This window comes from Corvus cornix, chromosome 4A (assembly GCF_000738735.6).
Source record: "Corvus cornix cornix isolate S_Up_H32 chromosome 4A, ASM73873v5, whole genome shotgun sequence".
Taxonomy (NCBI): domain Eukaryota; kingdom Metazoa; phylum Chordata; class Aves; order Passeriformes; family Corvidae; genus Corvus; species Corvus cornix.
Window position 1 is genome coordinate 4192442 of NC_047058.1, and position 16705 is coordinate 4209146.

Consider the following 16705-nt stretch of genomic DNA (forward strand, 5'->3'; position numbering starts at 1 on the left):
CTGCACAAGAAAATGGAGGAAAAAACCCAAATTCCAGTAGTCCTGTGGTGATCTGAGCATGATAGTGAGGGTGCAGGTGCCCACCAGTGTCCCACCGCCCCAGCTGGGCAGGGGCTCAGCAGGGAATGGGGCACCACGTGCCACAAGCAGTAACACTGAGTCTTCCATTTAAATAAGAAGTTTCTTCATGAGGGAAGTAAGAAGTGAAACCTGCTTGTGAGGGCAAGCTTTCAGGGAGTGCTGGGACTAAGTCAGTGACTCCCAGATGTCCACCAAGCTGTGAGCACAGGGTAAAGTCCAACTATTTCCAACTTGGGGGGGGGAAGGTTACAGGGAATGGAACTGTATCGTGAGTTTAGGCTTACAGTGTCCTGCTGTGAGCCCCAGCCACGGCCCATAAGGTCAGCAGCCACCCCATGAATCCCAGGAGCCACCTGCACAGCCTGGCACAGATGAAGGATACATACAAAGGACTGCAGCCTCTTGAGGGACCTGAATTTAGACATCAGTAAACCACCCGTGGACTTTTGCAAGTGAGCCTTTTTGCCTACACCTTGATGTGCTGTGCTCTGTGAAGGGAACAAGGATTTTGGGGCAGGTCAGCACTGTCTGACAGCCCTCAAGGAACAGCTTTGACCTTGCCAGGTTGACCAAACTCGATTAAGCTGGGTGGGAGTGGTGCAGAAGAGCAGCCCTGTTCCTCAGCAGTCCCAGCAGCACTTACAGCTCAGTTTCATTCTTTTGGTTTCGTATTTTCATGAAATCATTTTCAAGTCCTAGAAAAGTGAAACCATACCTGTCAATAAACAAAAGGACAGAACAACATTGAAAAAACCCATTGGCACATATTATACATAACAATGTTCTTGTTTCACCTTCTGCACTGCAGAGGAGAGCAAAGAAGTCAGTGAGCCCGAGCTAAGGAACACGGCTGGATGTTTGCTTGCTCCATGCAGAGCCTGCTATGATGTTCTGGCACCGCTCCCATCCCCTGGAGAGCTTGGGCACTGGAGCACACAGACACTGAGAGCCTCTGGACATGGTCCACTGGGTCTCTGGCAGGTTTACAAGCCATGAGCAAGTGTACACAGCTGCAACAGACTCCATTTAAAACCTAGGGGCTGGCAAGAGCATAGAATCACTGAATGGCTTGGGCTGGAGAGTATCTTACAGATCACCTAGTCCCAAACTCTTCTCCCTAGTCCTGGCAGGGACACCTTTCACTAGACCAGGTTGCTCAAAGCCCCACCCAGCCTGGCCTCGAGCATCTCCGGCAGGATTCAAATGTGGGGTTGACAAAAGTAACCATCCTATTATTTTGCCACTGCATGGCAAGGAAACAATTTCACTGCAATATGCACATGGTAACTGGTCTCAGTTTCTAGGGGATTAAAGCAAAGGCCACGTGGGCTCCAGCAAAGAAGCCTCTGCCACACCTGGGCACTGCAGCACCTTGGGGCTACTCTCAGTGAATGCAAACCACAGCCTCCCAGGAAGCCGCTCAGGGAAGATCCTTTACAGAGCATCCCTTTAACAGAGAGCTCATTTAAACCCCCAGGCTCATGTGGCTTCACAGGGCTGCAGGTCAGGTTCAGCACTGGTACCACAACCTGCTTCCTAGAGAGACCATGGAAAGGGATTATCACCTTCAGATCACCCTCACCTCCCTCCTTCCCACCAGAGAGAGGGAATCAAAACCCCAACATCTTCACATTCTTACTTTTCTGCGCCTTTCACCAAAGCGATTTCATCTGGGGAAGAGGAGATATAGGTGCATTTGCGCTCTGGATGCGCCATCAGCCCATCCACCTGGTCTGCCTCCTTGATCTGAACCGTGTGGCACAGGCAGAGTGCCCGCAGGAACAGCTCCTCACGGCTCTGGGCAGGAGGGAGGGAGGGCTCGTTACCAGCTGAATGCCACCGCCCAGCCAGGAGCTGGCCACAAAACCCTCACAGCCACCAACACGCACATTTCTTACCTTTTCAGCTTTGCCATAGTATTTTAGGGGTCCATCAGTCTGGGAGAAGCCATCCACCTCCGAAATGCAGTCTTTGTACTTGTGCCCGTCGATGCAGCACTCGATGAACTCCATGCTGTTCTCCGTCAGAGTCCCGGTTTTGTCCGTGAACACGTACTCCACCTGCAAGCACCAGGCACTGCCTTGCTGCACCCCCAACCCCAAGGGACAGGGAAGGAACCCCCAAAAACAGAGGCTGGGGCATTTTAGTGCATCTGTGCCAATGCTGGAGAATACCTGGCTGCTATCCTAACGTGACCCTGCAAAAAAGATGCAGGTGCCCCACTACATCACTGTGCAGTTCTGCTACTTTGCTCCTTGGAGCAGCTCCTCTGCTTTTCAGCCTGTTGCATAGGTGGCAGGAGGCAGCTTCTGAAGACTTAAAATCTGTATCCAGGCTCTTCACTTTCCCCTCATCCTCCCTCTTGGGTCCTTTCCTATAGCCCTAGTGCTTATAGAACTGCTGCTGCAGGTCTGCTGCCTCCTTTAGGGAATTTTCATCTTGCTGCTGTATTTCCATTAGCTAATTGCTACTCCAAGTATATTTTTATTATTGTTTTTAAAGCAAAATCAAAAGCAGGAGGCACTACACCCAGTATAGATCAGAAAGGGAAGACTGATCTGTCTAGGTGCCCCAGCAAAGCAGCAGCAGCACAGCTGCACGTGCTCTGCACACCCAGGGAGATGACTGGGCAGACATTTTCATTAATCCTCAAAGAGACAGAGGATTTTTAATTTTTAATTGAAGCAGTGAAAGAAAATCACCCTGACACACAGAGTGCTGCGCCTGATATTCCCCAATATGGAAACAATTGGCGTGACCCAGTTCCTGCTTTTTCATGCACTATTTATAACCTTATCTGTTTCGCAGAGCAAGTGGAATCACATTAAATGGAAAGTGCCACCAAAGCGGGTGAAGTTCTGGCCCGAGGGGACTGCGGGGGATTGCCACAACAAGGGCTCCTGGCAGGGAGGGCACTTTCCTCCACATTTGCATCCAAACAGATGCAAACACAGCACGCTCTGACCTGCCCGAGCTCTTCATTCAGGTCCGAGGTGTTCACCAACGCTCCCTCTTGCATTTCTTCATCATACATCTCCTTGTCCCAAGAGATGAAGAAGGAGCCCAAGAACTTCTGCATCTCTACTGTAACGTACATGGAGACAGGGATAATAAAGTTGAAGAGGACCATAAACGACAGGAAGTCCGTGAACATCCTCAAGACCTGCAAAGGAAAGAGGAGAAGATGCAGCCTGTGGCTGTCAGGACACAGGGGCACTTTACAGCAACACCTCAGGGGTTCTGGACAGCTTCTCTTCCAAGTTAGATAGAAAAGAACAACATGAAAATGAAGGCAGCTAAGATACAGGGCTAAATCCCATTTTCCTTTGGCACAGGAAATCTTACTGCCTTCTGCAGAGCTACCAGGTACACGAATACATCTCACAGCTTCACAGGGACCAAAACAATGTTTCATCTCAGCATACTCCTCTTAATTTATACTGCTATAATTTTACACTTCTACAGGCTCATCCTGATCCCAAGTAACTGGAAAAAAGGAGCAGGTGGCTTGAGACCAGTCAAGCTGTGGCAAGGGTGCAAGTGATGCAGTGACATCCCTGTAAGTCCTCCTCAATAAGCCAACAAATAAAGATCTCTGCACACTCACACTCTCCCAGGCTTGACTGCCCACGTCTCAGCAAGTTTAAGAAACTGGCTGACATGGCCTCAATTTAAGTTTACCTATTCAAAGCTGAAAGATAGCTCGAGTTCAGATAAGGACCCAGGTTAAATCAGCTGCATTTCTGTATTATATAGTATTTATTTATGCTTTGCCCTGCTCCACACAAATATCACTTTGCACAAGCATGAGAGAGGCCCAAAGAAACAAACAGCAGGAGAGACCAAAGGAAACAACAGCACTTTGTGTGAGCAAACAGGACTCCCAGGGCAGGCAGCAGGCACTATCAGATTAACCAAAACAGAGTAAGTAAAGCTGGAGGAGGTGCTGAAATACAAATCCACTTACCTTGAACGTCTCTCTCTCTTTTTTAGTCTTCTCGTTGTACCAAGGCTCATCATTAAATGGATTACTCTGCCAGACATATTTCAGAGTCGTGCACACAGTGGCCTTGCCCAATAGGATGCACAAATACACTATCAAGAAAGCGTTGATAGATCTGAAAAACAGGGGTTTTTTTTAAAATTCTTGCAGCTATTTTTATACAGAAAAGCACATAAATAGACAGGAACAAGACTTCCTTACTTTTAAGAAGGGAATTACAGAACAAGTGCTTTTGACACTGCTGATATTCAGGGTCAGGTTCATATAACATTTCTTAATTTTGTTTTTAAAGAAAGAAAGCTACTAAATTTTGCTGCTTCTTGCAAGATATGCTTTATCAAATACCCAGATTTTTCTATGCAATCAGAGAGCATCTGAAACAAAAGGCAGCAGATTAGGGGATTATTTCTGTACAAGTCATCCATTGAAAACAAACCCAAACCCAGCAGGTTTTACTGATTTTTTTTTCTGAACACAAATACTCACTTTTCTACTGCAGACCGTTTCTGAGATTTCCCTTGGTAGTTCAGAGCCATTTTTGTTTCCATTCCAGTATAGACTGCAACTCCTGCAGGGTATCAAAGCAGGGCTCATGAGGGACTCGCAGCCCCGGAGGGAGCCAGCTGGCACTTGGCCATCAGGGGCATCGGTGTTTACACCAAACTCCAATCCCAGCTGAAGAAAGAGGCATTGCCCAAGGACTGTTCAGCTACAGAAACCTCTGAGGCTGCTAAGCAATGTAATTGCTGTATCCCAGAGCACTGAGCCAGAGCCCATGGATCACATACAGTCAGGAACAGCATCAGTCTCCCATCACAGCTGTCACCCTCCATCACCAGCATCTGAGATTGTGCTCCCAGCACACTTCCAGCAAAGGATTTGGGAACAACTCCTTGCTCATCATGTCTCAGGCAAAGAGGAAAACTTGCTCTGGTGTATTAACACAACCTGCACAGCAGGGCAGCCCTGCAGATAGAACCAGTGCCTCCTGATTTCACCCCAGCCACTTTGCCATCAGCTTGCATGAAAACTGAGCTCTACAGCCCAGGCAGACAGGCTGTAGAGAGGTATGTTCCCTCTCCAGATTTAGTAGTGAACATCTACATTTGTCATTATTTATCAGAACTATTTAAATAAATAAACAAAAATAACTTCACCATAAATCTTCTTGGTATTTTTGAGGGTAGCACCTTTCAACAACAGGTTTTCAGGACCCAAAGACCTAAACATAAAAGAAATTATAACATTGCATCACTCAAAGGTAATTCAAACTACTTTATAAATTAGAGTCAGAAATAGGTAATAAAGATAAACAAAGGTTCCTTGGATCTGATTACATGATTTGTATGTTAAATGGGGCCTTGTTTGAGTTTGTTTTTCTCTTTGTATAATTACATTTCCATTTCATTTTACAAATACTATCCCCGACGTACCAAGTTCCACTCTTATTGGGGGATTTTCATTAAGGCTTTTGAGGAACAAGTGCAAAATGTTCAAATCTAGTATGCTCCAGGACTTTTGTAAAAATGGAACGTTAAAGTCATCAGAAGCCTGTCCCTTCCAGCCCAGTCAATCAACAGCACCATCAGAGCTGACAGCCCCATCTGTGTTTTTATTTCTCTTTGAAACCCCCTAATGACCCCTCTGTTGCTTCTAGGGTATGAACAGACCCACCACAGCACAAAACCCATCCAACAACGCTCTGGTGAGAGCAAACTGTTTTTGATGGCTTATGAACATTATTTGCTGTTTTTCCCCTTGAAACACTGATTGGTGTTTAAGTTTTTGCTTACTTTCGAGTGACAGTATTTTGTAATTACCTGGTAAATTTGTGCCCCATCAGCAGGGCAGGACATTACCAGGTGGTCCTGCACTGCTTCCCCAAAAGGGGCTCAAACAAATCACAGGATGGCAGAAGGGAGGCCTCCTTTTAGAATAAAATCTTTGGAATGGTTAAAAAAAAAAAAAAACAAAAACAAAAACAAAAAAAAAAAACCACCACATTCCCAAATGATGGCAGCACAAGCTCAGATCCTTGAAATTCTCTGTAGATGGCCAACCCCTCGGAGGAGGGCCAGCACACAGCTGCAAGACCAACCTGGCTACGGGCTCTTGGTTACTTCTGTAGATGATAATTCTTCCAACAAATCTGTAATAAAAAGATGAGAAACTTGTATTATAAACACACTAAAGAAAATTCATTGACAGGAAATGGAAGCAAACACAGAAACAAATGAATTTGAGAGTTTAATGTTTCAGAGGGGTGTCTGTGCTCAGGACAGAGAAGCCACACATTTCCCATGCTCAGGGGTGCCCCGGTACCTACACACCCCAGCACATTCCCATTACAGACTGCAGCACACCCCAGCAAACCTCCCTCAAGGGATTTAACCACACAGACCACTTACTCCTGGAAGTCATTCAGCCCATTGCCTTTTACTTGGGAGGTAGAGTGGCCCAAAAATAGGTGCATGGACCATTATTACTGCTGAGCTGACAAAAACCATTATACCATGACAAGTGCTGCACAAGGGAGGCTTTTCTGCAAAGACACCGAGCTTTAAAGACTTTGCCATCCTCATACAGAAGAGGCCCAGTAGCTTATCACTGCCTTGAGACACCTTTTGGCCTCTGATGAAAAGAAGATGGCCTTTGCTGTGCCGAACTGCAGATCCCCCAACCAACGGTGCTGAGGGGCCTGCAGGGAGATGACACCAGGCAGCTGCGGGGCAGGACAGGCAGGGGGGGATGCAGGAGGGACAGACTCACTTGTAGAGGTCAGGCTGTGGCTGTTCACACTCAATTGTGGCGGTGAGGGTGTCGATGGCTTCGTCGGTGCAGAGCACGGTGGTGTCCCGCACTGCGTAGTGAGTCTGGGCACAGGAGCACAGGCAGCGTCACCTCGAGCCCCAGCTACAAGCCCATCCCCAAGTTTTATACCCCCTTACTTAAAATGCCACCATGCACAAGCTAGTCAGCACCAGCAGCTCTCCCAAGCCCTTGTCATGCTCCCATGAGGCAGCTGAAGCACCTCTCAGTGAAAGAATGAAGTCACTAAAGCTTAAGGGAAACCACAGTAGCAAGGAGCTGCTGGGTGTGTCTCAGTAAGGCACACACCAAAAGCAGAGCATCCTTGGTTTTCCCTCGGGACTTGCCCTGGTTGGGGTGGAGGGGAGGCTGCAGGTGCCCCATGAAGAAGGGGCTCTTGGGGACCACCTGCCCTGGCTCCTGACAGTAACCAGACACCAGCTCCAGCACCAGGGATCAGGCAGAGCACTGGCAGACTCTGAGCTATTTTTAGCAGCTGCTGCTGCAAAGGTTCATCTCTCATAATTAACTGAAAAGCCCACAAAGGATCTGCTCACTGCCTTTCAGGCTCTATTTATAGGACCTACTCAGAGCTCCAAGTCACGGCGGGCTGCCTCAATCCACCTTCATAAACAAATTCATTAAAATGCTTCCTCCACTCCTCCCGCTTGCATCCCCTTCCCTGCGCAGACCGGAGGCACCGCCACGCGACACACGCTGCAGTCATGGCAGTGGAAACCCCCACCTTTGTGCTGCTTTGGTGACCTACCTGGCTGTTCCAACTGACAGCACACACGGATCTCCAGCACACATCACAGCTTCTGTGTAGCACAAGTCAAAACCGATCCTGCAGTGCCCAGTACCAAACCCAGCCCTTGTAGGGGTTTTGCATTGCTCCCATCAGCAGAGACACTGTGCAATTACCGAGTGATACTTCAAAGCTGCCTCCCAATCAATTCCACAATCTTTACATCCTTTAGCGTATTTAGAAAACACGTGTTCTTTTAGCTAACGTATGGCCAAAGATTTGTGCTTCAAAGACAGAGCCCTGACAAAATCTCTTTTACAGTTCTATTCCAGTTTCACTTCATCAGGCACCTTTCCCATACCTCAACCTGACATGCCCCAAATACCCGAAAAATCTCCACCAAGAAGGGAGCAGATATCCCTGCAGATGAGGTGTGGTGATTACCCAAGCATGCTTCCCTCACCCCCCTTTTGCAGCAAACCCTGGTTTGTAATGTTAGATCTATTCCCCCAAACAGAGCTGGCTTTTCTATTCCCTCTTCCCCTTCAAACTCATCTTCACCTTGTCATGAAACAGGAGACAGCTCCCAGTCACCTACAGGAATCCACAAACCAAGAAAAAACACCACAGTGCTTGATATAGAAACTCAGCATTGCATCCCCAGACTCACAAGTTACTAAGAGCCCAGACTCTGCAAAAGTAATGTGAACTCATGTATATGATACACCTGCCACAAATAAGCAATAGCCTTTTAACATGGTTAGCTATTTTTAGCCTCAAGCCACTTCAGAGCTCCAACTCCTCACTAGTGGAACCAGTACTGTGCACCAGCACCTACACAGGTTGTCCAGTGCCAGTTAAGAGCAGCCCATAGAGAAGAGCCACAAATCTCAGATAAACATATCAGATCCACAGTGGTATTCCCACTGACTTCAGAGTGTGCTGGAATTAATCATGTCATTTTAAAGTATCTTCCAGTCTTACTACTGCAGCTGCTAGTATCTGTATAAATATTTATCACACAAGTGCAACCAAATGTTCATGTCTTCTGACGTATATAAGCTTTTTGTTGCTGCTTCTTTCCCTAGTTTAGAGGGGAGGAGAGAAAGAAAGAAAGAAAACAAACTGAAAATATTCATCCTGGGCAAGACTAGTATTAAATTTCACTGCTTGCTTCAGGGAAAGGGAGAGAAAATCCCAGAAGCGATGCTTTTCTCACGCTGCTGAAAAATTCCCCGAATGAGTCTAGACATGCTGCCTCAAAAAAGTCCCTAATCTCACTGGAAATGCTTAGTTAAGTAATGGGAGCATTGGCGGCCCTGGAAAAGGAGCTGGAGAGCTGCAGGCACTGCTCCCCTGACGCACCAGAGCTCACAGAGTGTGGCCGGAGCAGGGAAGTGCTGACACTTCCTGCGATGGGCAGCGAAGCTGTATCGATAAACAGCAATCCAGTTTGGGGCAGCGCCAGCAGAAATGGCCCTTGGAGACAAAACAGAGCACAAACAATCCCCGAGGGCTTCGCTGCTGACGCACTGGAAGCCAACAAGAGGCAAGAGCTGTTAAAGAGCCACGCAGCTGCAGGAATGGGCTCCAGGGCAGCACCCTCAGGTACGCACAGCCCCGCCATGCAAGCAGTGGCATCTCCAGGTACCCCAGTATCCCACACGCTGCCCCACCCAGCCCCATTACCTTGAAATTGGACTCGCCATCAAGGCTTGCTGTAGTGACATAACAGGTCCCATCAATGCTGCTGGAGGCCAAAAATATCAAGTCACAGGGGAAGGTCTCATCTGCCTTTACTTCTACTATGTCTCCAACCTAGAAGACAGGAAACAGTCCCATGAAAAGTCCTCTCAGTTGTTATTAGATGGTTATGATTTAGCTTCTCTCAAAGCCTAGAAGAAATCACTTTGGCTAAAAGGGAAACTGAGGTCCAAGAGGTGCATGGATCCCTGAGCATCACTCCACAGCCTGATGGGGCGATGCAGCCCGCACTGACTCAGAGCACCCACGTGGCACAGTTAGTAAGTATTTCTCTACTAAATCTTGATGGAGAAAGACTGTACTTGCCTGAAGTGTGGTGTGATAAATTAACGTCAAAGCTAAGTGTACTTTCGTGGTGTCCTTGGGAGAGTTGGAAATAGAAGAGGACTGCCTGTCCTGGAGAAGTGTAAAATGCTGACAGATCTGTCACTTGTCAGTCCTGTACAGCTTTTGTGAGACAGTTTTTCAAAAGCAATCAAAGGCAGCTTCACTCCTTAACTGGGAACAGCTCTCAGAGCATCTCATCTGAAAGTGAGCACACTGGGGCAGCTCTAACCCAGTGCACCCTCCTCCCCTGCCCCCTCAGCACACACCTCTGTGCTCCCATCAGCCTCAGTGATAACACACATGAGTTCTCTGCTAACAGTTACCTTGATTTTTTCACTCTCTTTCCGCACTTGCTTTGCATTTTCGACAACAAAGACGTTGCTTTTGTTCACTTCGTTGTCAGCTCTGTGCCTCAGCCAGTCCTCGTACCCCTAAGGCACAGACACAGGAACACAAACTTGTAACAAAGCAAGTAAACTAATGAAAAGGGAGGACTGAGGATGAGAGGGACACGTTAAAACAATGAATAAGGCAACCAGTCCTCAGACCTCCTTCATGCCTGACAAAACATCAACCAGAGTAGCTCAGACTGAATCAATTTATTTTAAAAACTTCATATGCATATTTGACAGATTCAGAACAGATTAAAATAACACAAAAATAATCTATATGTGGGGCATACAACGAGCAGCTAAACTACTGTAACATATTTCTATTATTCTCAGTGCTGGCAAGAACAGACTGATAATATGAATAATACACTCAGCAGCCTGCAGCTCTTTCCTATGGTAACGCAGGATGACACTCTTCCTCTTCAGTCTTTACTGGAAGAATACAACACTGAGATTTGAAGCAGATAGATGTTATTCTAGCTCTCCCTTTCCAGCCCTCACAGAAGAAACTTCTTTTATTATTCAATAAGGAAATTTTAAATGGCATGTGTGCCTGTGATGGGAGGAAAAAGGTCTTTTAACACTGCAAGGAGATGAGGACTACATGTTTTCAGGGCTAGCTGAGTGGCTGAACAGAACCTGTCCTTTCCACCTACCAGCATGGGAGCAGAGCGTGGGCTATATTTGGAGCACGTCTCTGCAAGGACTCAGAGAGCTCTTCTAAAAAGAGGAAAAACATTCAAGTAACACCAGAACTACAGCAGAAAGCTTTACTGACCCTCAAGGCCCGCTTACAACAGCACAGAGGTGTTTTACATTGCCAGAACAGGAGACACCAATAACCACACTCAAAATGCAGCCTCTCCTGAAAAGCACCAGTGCACATCTCACCCTCTAAGAAGGGTGCACCAAACCTACAGCACACGGTGGCTTCTGAGTATATTTAAATACACGTTCATCATTTTCTCTACATATCCCAAAGAGCATCTGCTCCTCCCCACACTGACACCGTACCTGTTTGATAGCTGTGACAGTGATGACAAAGAAGAGCGGGAGGCCACTGGTCACCGGGCTGGTTGGGGTGTCCACTATCACCTGTGGAAAGAAAAATGGATTGCTGAGCCCTGGTTTTTAGGCAGTAGAAGAAACCCAAAGCTTTGGTTATGGGGGGAAAAGGGTGCTTATCCCACTGGGGCAAGTCAGAGCCTAGCAGAAGAGAAAGGGAAGGAAGGGCTGGTTATGAAAGGGAGGGCAGTACCAGTCATCTTGAACCACTGATACTTGGAGGCTAAAAATAACACCCATCAGCCCAGATTACCTATGAAATATACTGCAGAACAGAACATGAATATTTAAGTAAAAGAGAAATCCAGGCTTTGTCTTTAAGCTCTCAGATTTGGAGTTCAGAGCATGATTTAAGCACCATGGCTGCTCAGGGGCCTTGGGGCAGAGAGCTGGATCCTTCCTGAGCTCACTGCAGTGCTCGAGCCAGCACCATGGTAAAGACCAAGCCCCTTGATCACTAATTAAACCTTTGGGCTGTTCTTTCTGACTGTACCAGGCCTTGGCCCAAAGGGTAAGGATGGCAGAACAGGTTCATAAGTGAGAGGGAACACCTTCCACCTTCCAAAACAGCACACCATAAATCGGTCATTTTTCCTGCTGTTCCTGGAGAGAATGGGAGCACGAGAAGCAGATGATGAGGGCTGCAATGAAAGGGATGGGGAAACTCAGCAGAAAGGCTTTGTGTCCCCACAAAGGGACTTTGTCTCCTGTTTGTGCTTCCCCAGCATGCTCACAAACAGCAGTATCTGGATATCTATTGTTTCAGGCTGCCTGTAAAAAGCTGTGTTAAGGACAGGACTCCTCTTATCAGCTACGTGGACATTTTTGACTATGAAATGCTGTACACTGCAATATTACCCCGCACTACTGAACCCAGAGAGAAAAGCCAGAAGATTCTGAAGTGGAAGAGATACACCACAAGAAGCAGCCAGATAAATGGCATACTAGTTAAGCAGCAGGAAGGTAAACCAAGATAAACACCAAAAATATTTCCAGGCACACAAAGCCCTGGCTCACTCAAATGGGATTAAAATGTTTCCAAGCAGAAAGTCTGGTAGAAACCACACTTTGGAAGAACAGCCTCGAGTGAGGATAGTGCCAAGAGTCACACAGACACACTGCACAAGTGATGGCCACTCACTGGGGCATTATCATGAAGTTTCAGCCAGTCAGCCAAAAGTTACCTTGCAAAAATTGGACAGATCTAGGGAATCCAAGAAGAACTTTGGCTTTCTGCCGAGAAGGACAAAATTGAGGACCTCCTGCTGCCCAGCAGGAGAGTTTCCTACACTGGACAAGATGTAGTTGTATTTATGTAAAAAAACAATACCATGTCTGTCCACACAGATATAGGATCACAAATACCAGATGAAGTGCCTGGAATAATTCACATATTTGGAGTTTGGACTCCCTGCAAAAATCCCCTGGCTGGACAGTACTCTTCCCCTTTGTGGATGGTGAAAAGCTGAGGGGACACACAAGCAACAAGCCAGGACAAAGGCAAACTCATCTGAAACTATTTTTGAACTGGTTTAGGACTTGAACAGCTTGATTTGAATCCACTTAAAAGTGGCAAAGTCCTCCTGTTACTTAATAGCTTCTTACAAGATTCCTTAGGACACTAAGGACCACACTTTCCTCCTCAAAGGGACACTTTTCACTCCTGCTACCTCCTAAAATAGCTTACTGCCACCAGCTTGGTTTGTCTACACTCTGGGACTGTGCTCCAGCCCCTTCTACCGGGAGGTTCCCTGCAGATTCCTGCAAGTGCTGCAACAGATGAACCAAAGAAACAGCTATTTGTATCCCTATTTGTGCACAACGTGTTTTCTGTTTAATGCATGTACTTTGTCTTACAAAGAGCTGGATCTGGAGGCACAGAGTAATAGATGTTTTGATAAAGCATTTTACAACAGGCAGAGCAGATGCACCCAAGTGCTGTGACACTTCACTCCTCGTGCAGAACCAGGTAGGACAACCCCATCAATTTTAAGAAATTTAAAGATAAGCATGAACACTTAAGATATAGATGGCATTTTTCAAGGTATAACCCTTGGCATTTAAAATGAATGGAGTGGCCCTGAGTGCCTTTTTAAGGCAAGTGACGTCTCCAGAATGACAAGCACCTGGGGGCAGGTGGCTGCTCTCTACAGCAGCCAGTGGATCAGTGCTGTCAGGCTGGGTTTGGCTCAGTTGGGTTTGTTTTTTCTCTAACAGACCACGAGGGCTGCTTCCTGATTTTAGAGGTGCTCACAGAAAAAAAACAAGGAGGAACAGCCAGGCTCTTCTCTCACCTGCATAGACCTGTGCCTAAAATGGGCAAGCAGCTAGACTGAAACTCACTTTGTAACTATAATCAGGAATATTTCATGTTCTCCATGGCCAGAGGGTCAATAGATAAAATGTAATAGCACGTCACTAAGTGGCCAGCTACACAAAAAGGACATCCTGACTCCAGGGTATCGCTTCAGTTCAAGGCAAATTACAAATTGGGTCTGACAAAATGGAGCAACGCCAGCAAAATGAAGAGATGGAGGCAAGCCAGCTGACGCCAGAGTAAATTGGCCTTTCATGTCACACTGCCAGGAGGAGCCACATGGCTGTGTCTCGGGATCCCTGCTCCTGCAGCCACCACCAGAGTGACTGGAAACCAGAACCCTTTACAGTAGGGATAAAACAGTTCAGGCACTCATCTTTTAACCTGCAGCCTGGGAGAGAGTGATATCCCAGTCCTGACCCACCAAAACCCTGCAGAAGCCACACAACGCCTTTTTATTTGTGGGGTAGAGCTCTGGTGCCTCTTTCCAGCCCTAGAGCTGGCTGTGTGCTGAGCCCCAGACCTGAGGATTTAAAATGTGAGCAAAGGCATTGCAGTGATTCTCCCAAACTCCCTTTGCCCCAGTGCATTTTGACAGCTTGCTTTTCTTGGATGACAGAACAGAAAATGAGTATTCCTCAGGATCTGCCCCTTCATACAAGCCACAAAGCAGAGCATGAAAAGTTTGTGCCTGTAATAAATTTGCTGCTTTGCCCATGCAGAGCAACTTCCTGAAGCTTCAGGTTTCCAGAGTTCATCTTACGCATTTTCTGAATTTTACTGAGTACATCCTATCTCTCCTGCTTGCCTTGAAACTCATCATACCTGAGACATAAAATACCATATCACTTGGGGAAATATGAAACAGAAGTAGTAATGGTGACAAAAAAACAGATCTTAATTGTATAGCATCAAGTGTATTTTCAGTGGTTGAATGATCTTAACAGTGAGAATTAAGACGGTTTTTCAATGTTCCAGCAGTCATTCAAACCCCATCTCAGATAGGCCCAGATATTTTAATTATTTTTACGCCTTGGATGGTGTGGCAGAATTATAACACAGCTTCCAACTCAACAAATTCCAAACCTCTTATAAGCACAAACATTCTTAAATCTCAATTCTTGTTCAAGCTATGTTTAACATCAGTGTCTAAATAAAACTCACTCTTAGCATCACAGCTCTTACCTGCACGAGGAAGATGATAAGGAAGTAGAAGTTGGCAATTCTTCTAAACTGCTCAAAAAGGTTCTTCGGGAGGAAATTCCAGAGGGTGTACTGTGGGGAGAGAGGGGGACTCACAAACAGACCAAGGCACGTGGCTGACAGGGACTAGAGCTACCAAAGGGAATGATCTGCACAGAGGAGCAAAGGAGCTCTCCTTTAACGTGGCAAGGGAAGCACAGCGAGGCGGCTGAGCAGCCCTGGCGGGCCCCAGGCAGAGATGCAGGTCCTGGATCTAAAGCCAGGAGCACAGGGCAGCTGGATGCAGAGACACCACCAAGCTCTGCTTCGGCTTCCAGCTCCAGCTCTCTGCTGGAGCACCGAACCCTGAAGTGCCTCACTGACAACTTCTAGAAAGGCATTTGCAGACACCTGCTTTCATTACAACATAATGTACAGTGGATAAATTTTTTCCAATTCCCAAAACCATCTTAGAGCTGCTTTTGATATTAAAAAAAAAAAAAGGCAAAAAGCCATGCTGCCCATACAAATTCAGTATTAGGTTGTGCTTCATTATAATTTTAAGAAGGCTGCTGAATCATTTCATTTACTTTGGAAAGCATGTGGAATTTAGGAACAACATGGAAAATAATGGGTCTAATATCTATCTTTCAGTCTGTCTAGAATAAAAAAGAATAAGCAGCCAAGTCTCAAGACCAATGTCCATTTAATTATAAAAGAGACTGGTAAGGTCCCAGGCCTAGCAAATATAAATGGAAAAAAAGAGCAAGGACACAACATTCAAAACTAAATCAAGGAAGAACTAAAATTAGTGCTCAACCAAACCATTTTTCAGAGAGGGAACTGAGACAGGGGAAGGTGTCCTCGCTGAAGGCCCCTCCTGTGTGCCAGGGAAACGTCAGTGGGAATGCTACACAAGTTAAACATGGACAGACTTAAAACTTTTCCCAAAAATAAACTCAGACATAAAAACAGATAAGATCCAGGATGTATAAAAAAAGAAAGGAGAGGGGAAAAAAACCCCTTAGAGCTCAAGTACAGCAAAACTGAAGCCCAAGTGTATGCTGAGCATCATGAATCCTAGGCACTGGGATACGTATCCAGCTGTGTTGACAATATGGAATGCCACTTGTTTGATATTTTACTCGAATTGGCTTCAAATCTTTTGAAATAGCTTCATGAATGTCATGGAAAAAAGCTAGGCAGAAAGCAGATGGGTGTCATCACAGTTTTCCACCATAAACAAAAGCTGCATTAATACCATATGAATGTTTCCCCCCCTTTCATCCAAAGGGATAAACAGAGCATGGTTATTTTTGCCCTATCTCAAGAGAGAAAAATCCCATAGAACCAAAGTAAAAAAAAAGTGAATCACATTTTTATGTCCCTTTATAAAATAATCCCATTCCTGTTTGCAAATCTTAGTTGCTGTTATCTCATGCTGTATTATATCTAAGCTGTCTTTTCTTCCCAAAGGGAATACCAGAAGACTTTAAAAAACACCAAAAAAAAACCCCAACCCCACAAAATCAATGTGTCCACATGCTTTGCTCTCATCCAGCCAACAAGAAAGGAACTCATACATGCCCCAACCGGCATTTATAGGATGAAAAAAAAAAAAAGCAAGACTACGAGAGAGACTGGAGCTGTGTGTAAGGGCTGTACCAGGCTGCTCCACTTGCAGATGGACCTTTACATCCACCCTTGAGGAATTCAGAGTCTCTCAATTTCCAAATCCCCCACCGAATAAAAGCAGGGTGAGTACCCGAGCAGCCATCACGCACACGGTGCAGCTGGACGAGCAGGGCGAGCTCACCTTGGAGGAGACGATCCTGTTGTCGCAGAACTTCTGTGCCACGTACGCCTCGGTGTCCGAAACGGGGCGGTGCCCGACCACCACGGTGCGCGTCCCCACCCGCTTCTCCTCCCCAGCACACTGTCGGGCAGCCAGGAAAAGGAAAAACCAGCTTTTAGCTCAAAGTAACTTAAATATTTGTACTAATAGCTTCCAGCTTCTC

At 46.3% G+C, this 16705-nt stretch overlaps 1 protein-coding gene across 10 annotated transcripts in view; it reads right to left on the reverse strand.

Moving 5' to 3' along the window:
- Positions 1 to 16705, reverse strand: part of ATP11C (ATPase phospholipid transporting 11C) — a 55269-nt gene that overhangs the window by 21442 nt on the left and 17122 nt on the right. For 9 of the 10 annotated variants that reach the window (XR_005604658.1, XM_039571766.1, XM_039571769.1 and 6 more), the window contains exons 2-15: positions 16504 to 16623; positions 14691 to 14780; positions 11138 to 11218; positions 10055 to 10162; positions 9330 to 9458; positions 6854 to 6957; positions 6183 to 6233; positions 5242 to 5306; positions 4571 to 4652; positions 4049 to 4199; positions 3047 to 3244; positions 1980 to 2141; positions 1721 to 1878; positions 725 to 796 (exon numbers count right to left, since the gene is read on the reverse strand). Coding sequence is in view for 9 of the 10 variants with exons in the window: in XM_039571766.1 (XP_039427700.1) it covers positions 725 to 796; positions 1721 to 1878; positions 1980 to 2141; positions 3047 to 3244; positions 4049 to 4199; positions 4571 to 4652; positions 5242 to 5306; positions 6183 to 6233; positions 6854 to 6957; positions 9330 to 9458; positions 10055 to 10162; positions 11138 to 11218; positions 14691 to 14780; positions 16504 to 16623 (1571 nt within the window). In the remaining variant the exon portion in view is untranslated. The remainder of the gene's footprint in view (positions 1 to 724; positions 797 to 1720; positions 1879 to 1979; positions 2142 to 3046; positions 3245 to 4048; positions 4200 to 4570; positions 4653 to 5241; positions 5307 to 6182; positions 6234 to 6853; positions 6958 to 9329; positions 9459 to 10054; positions 10163 to 11137; positions 11219 to 14690; positions 14781 to 16503; positions 16624 to 16705) is intronic. The other variant, XM_039571772.1, reaches the window with a different exon arrangement.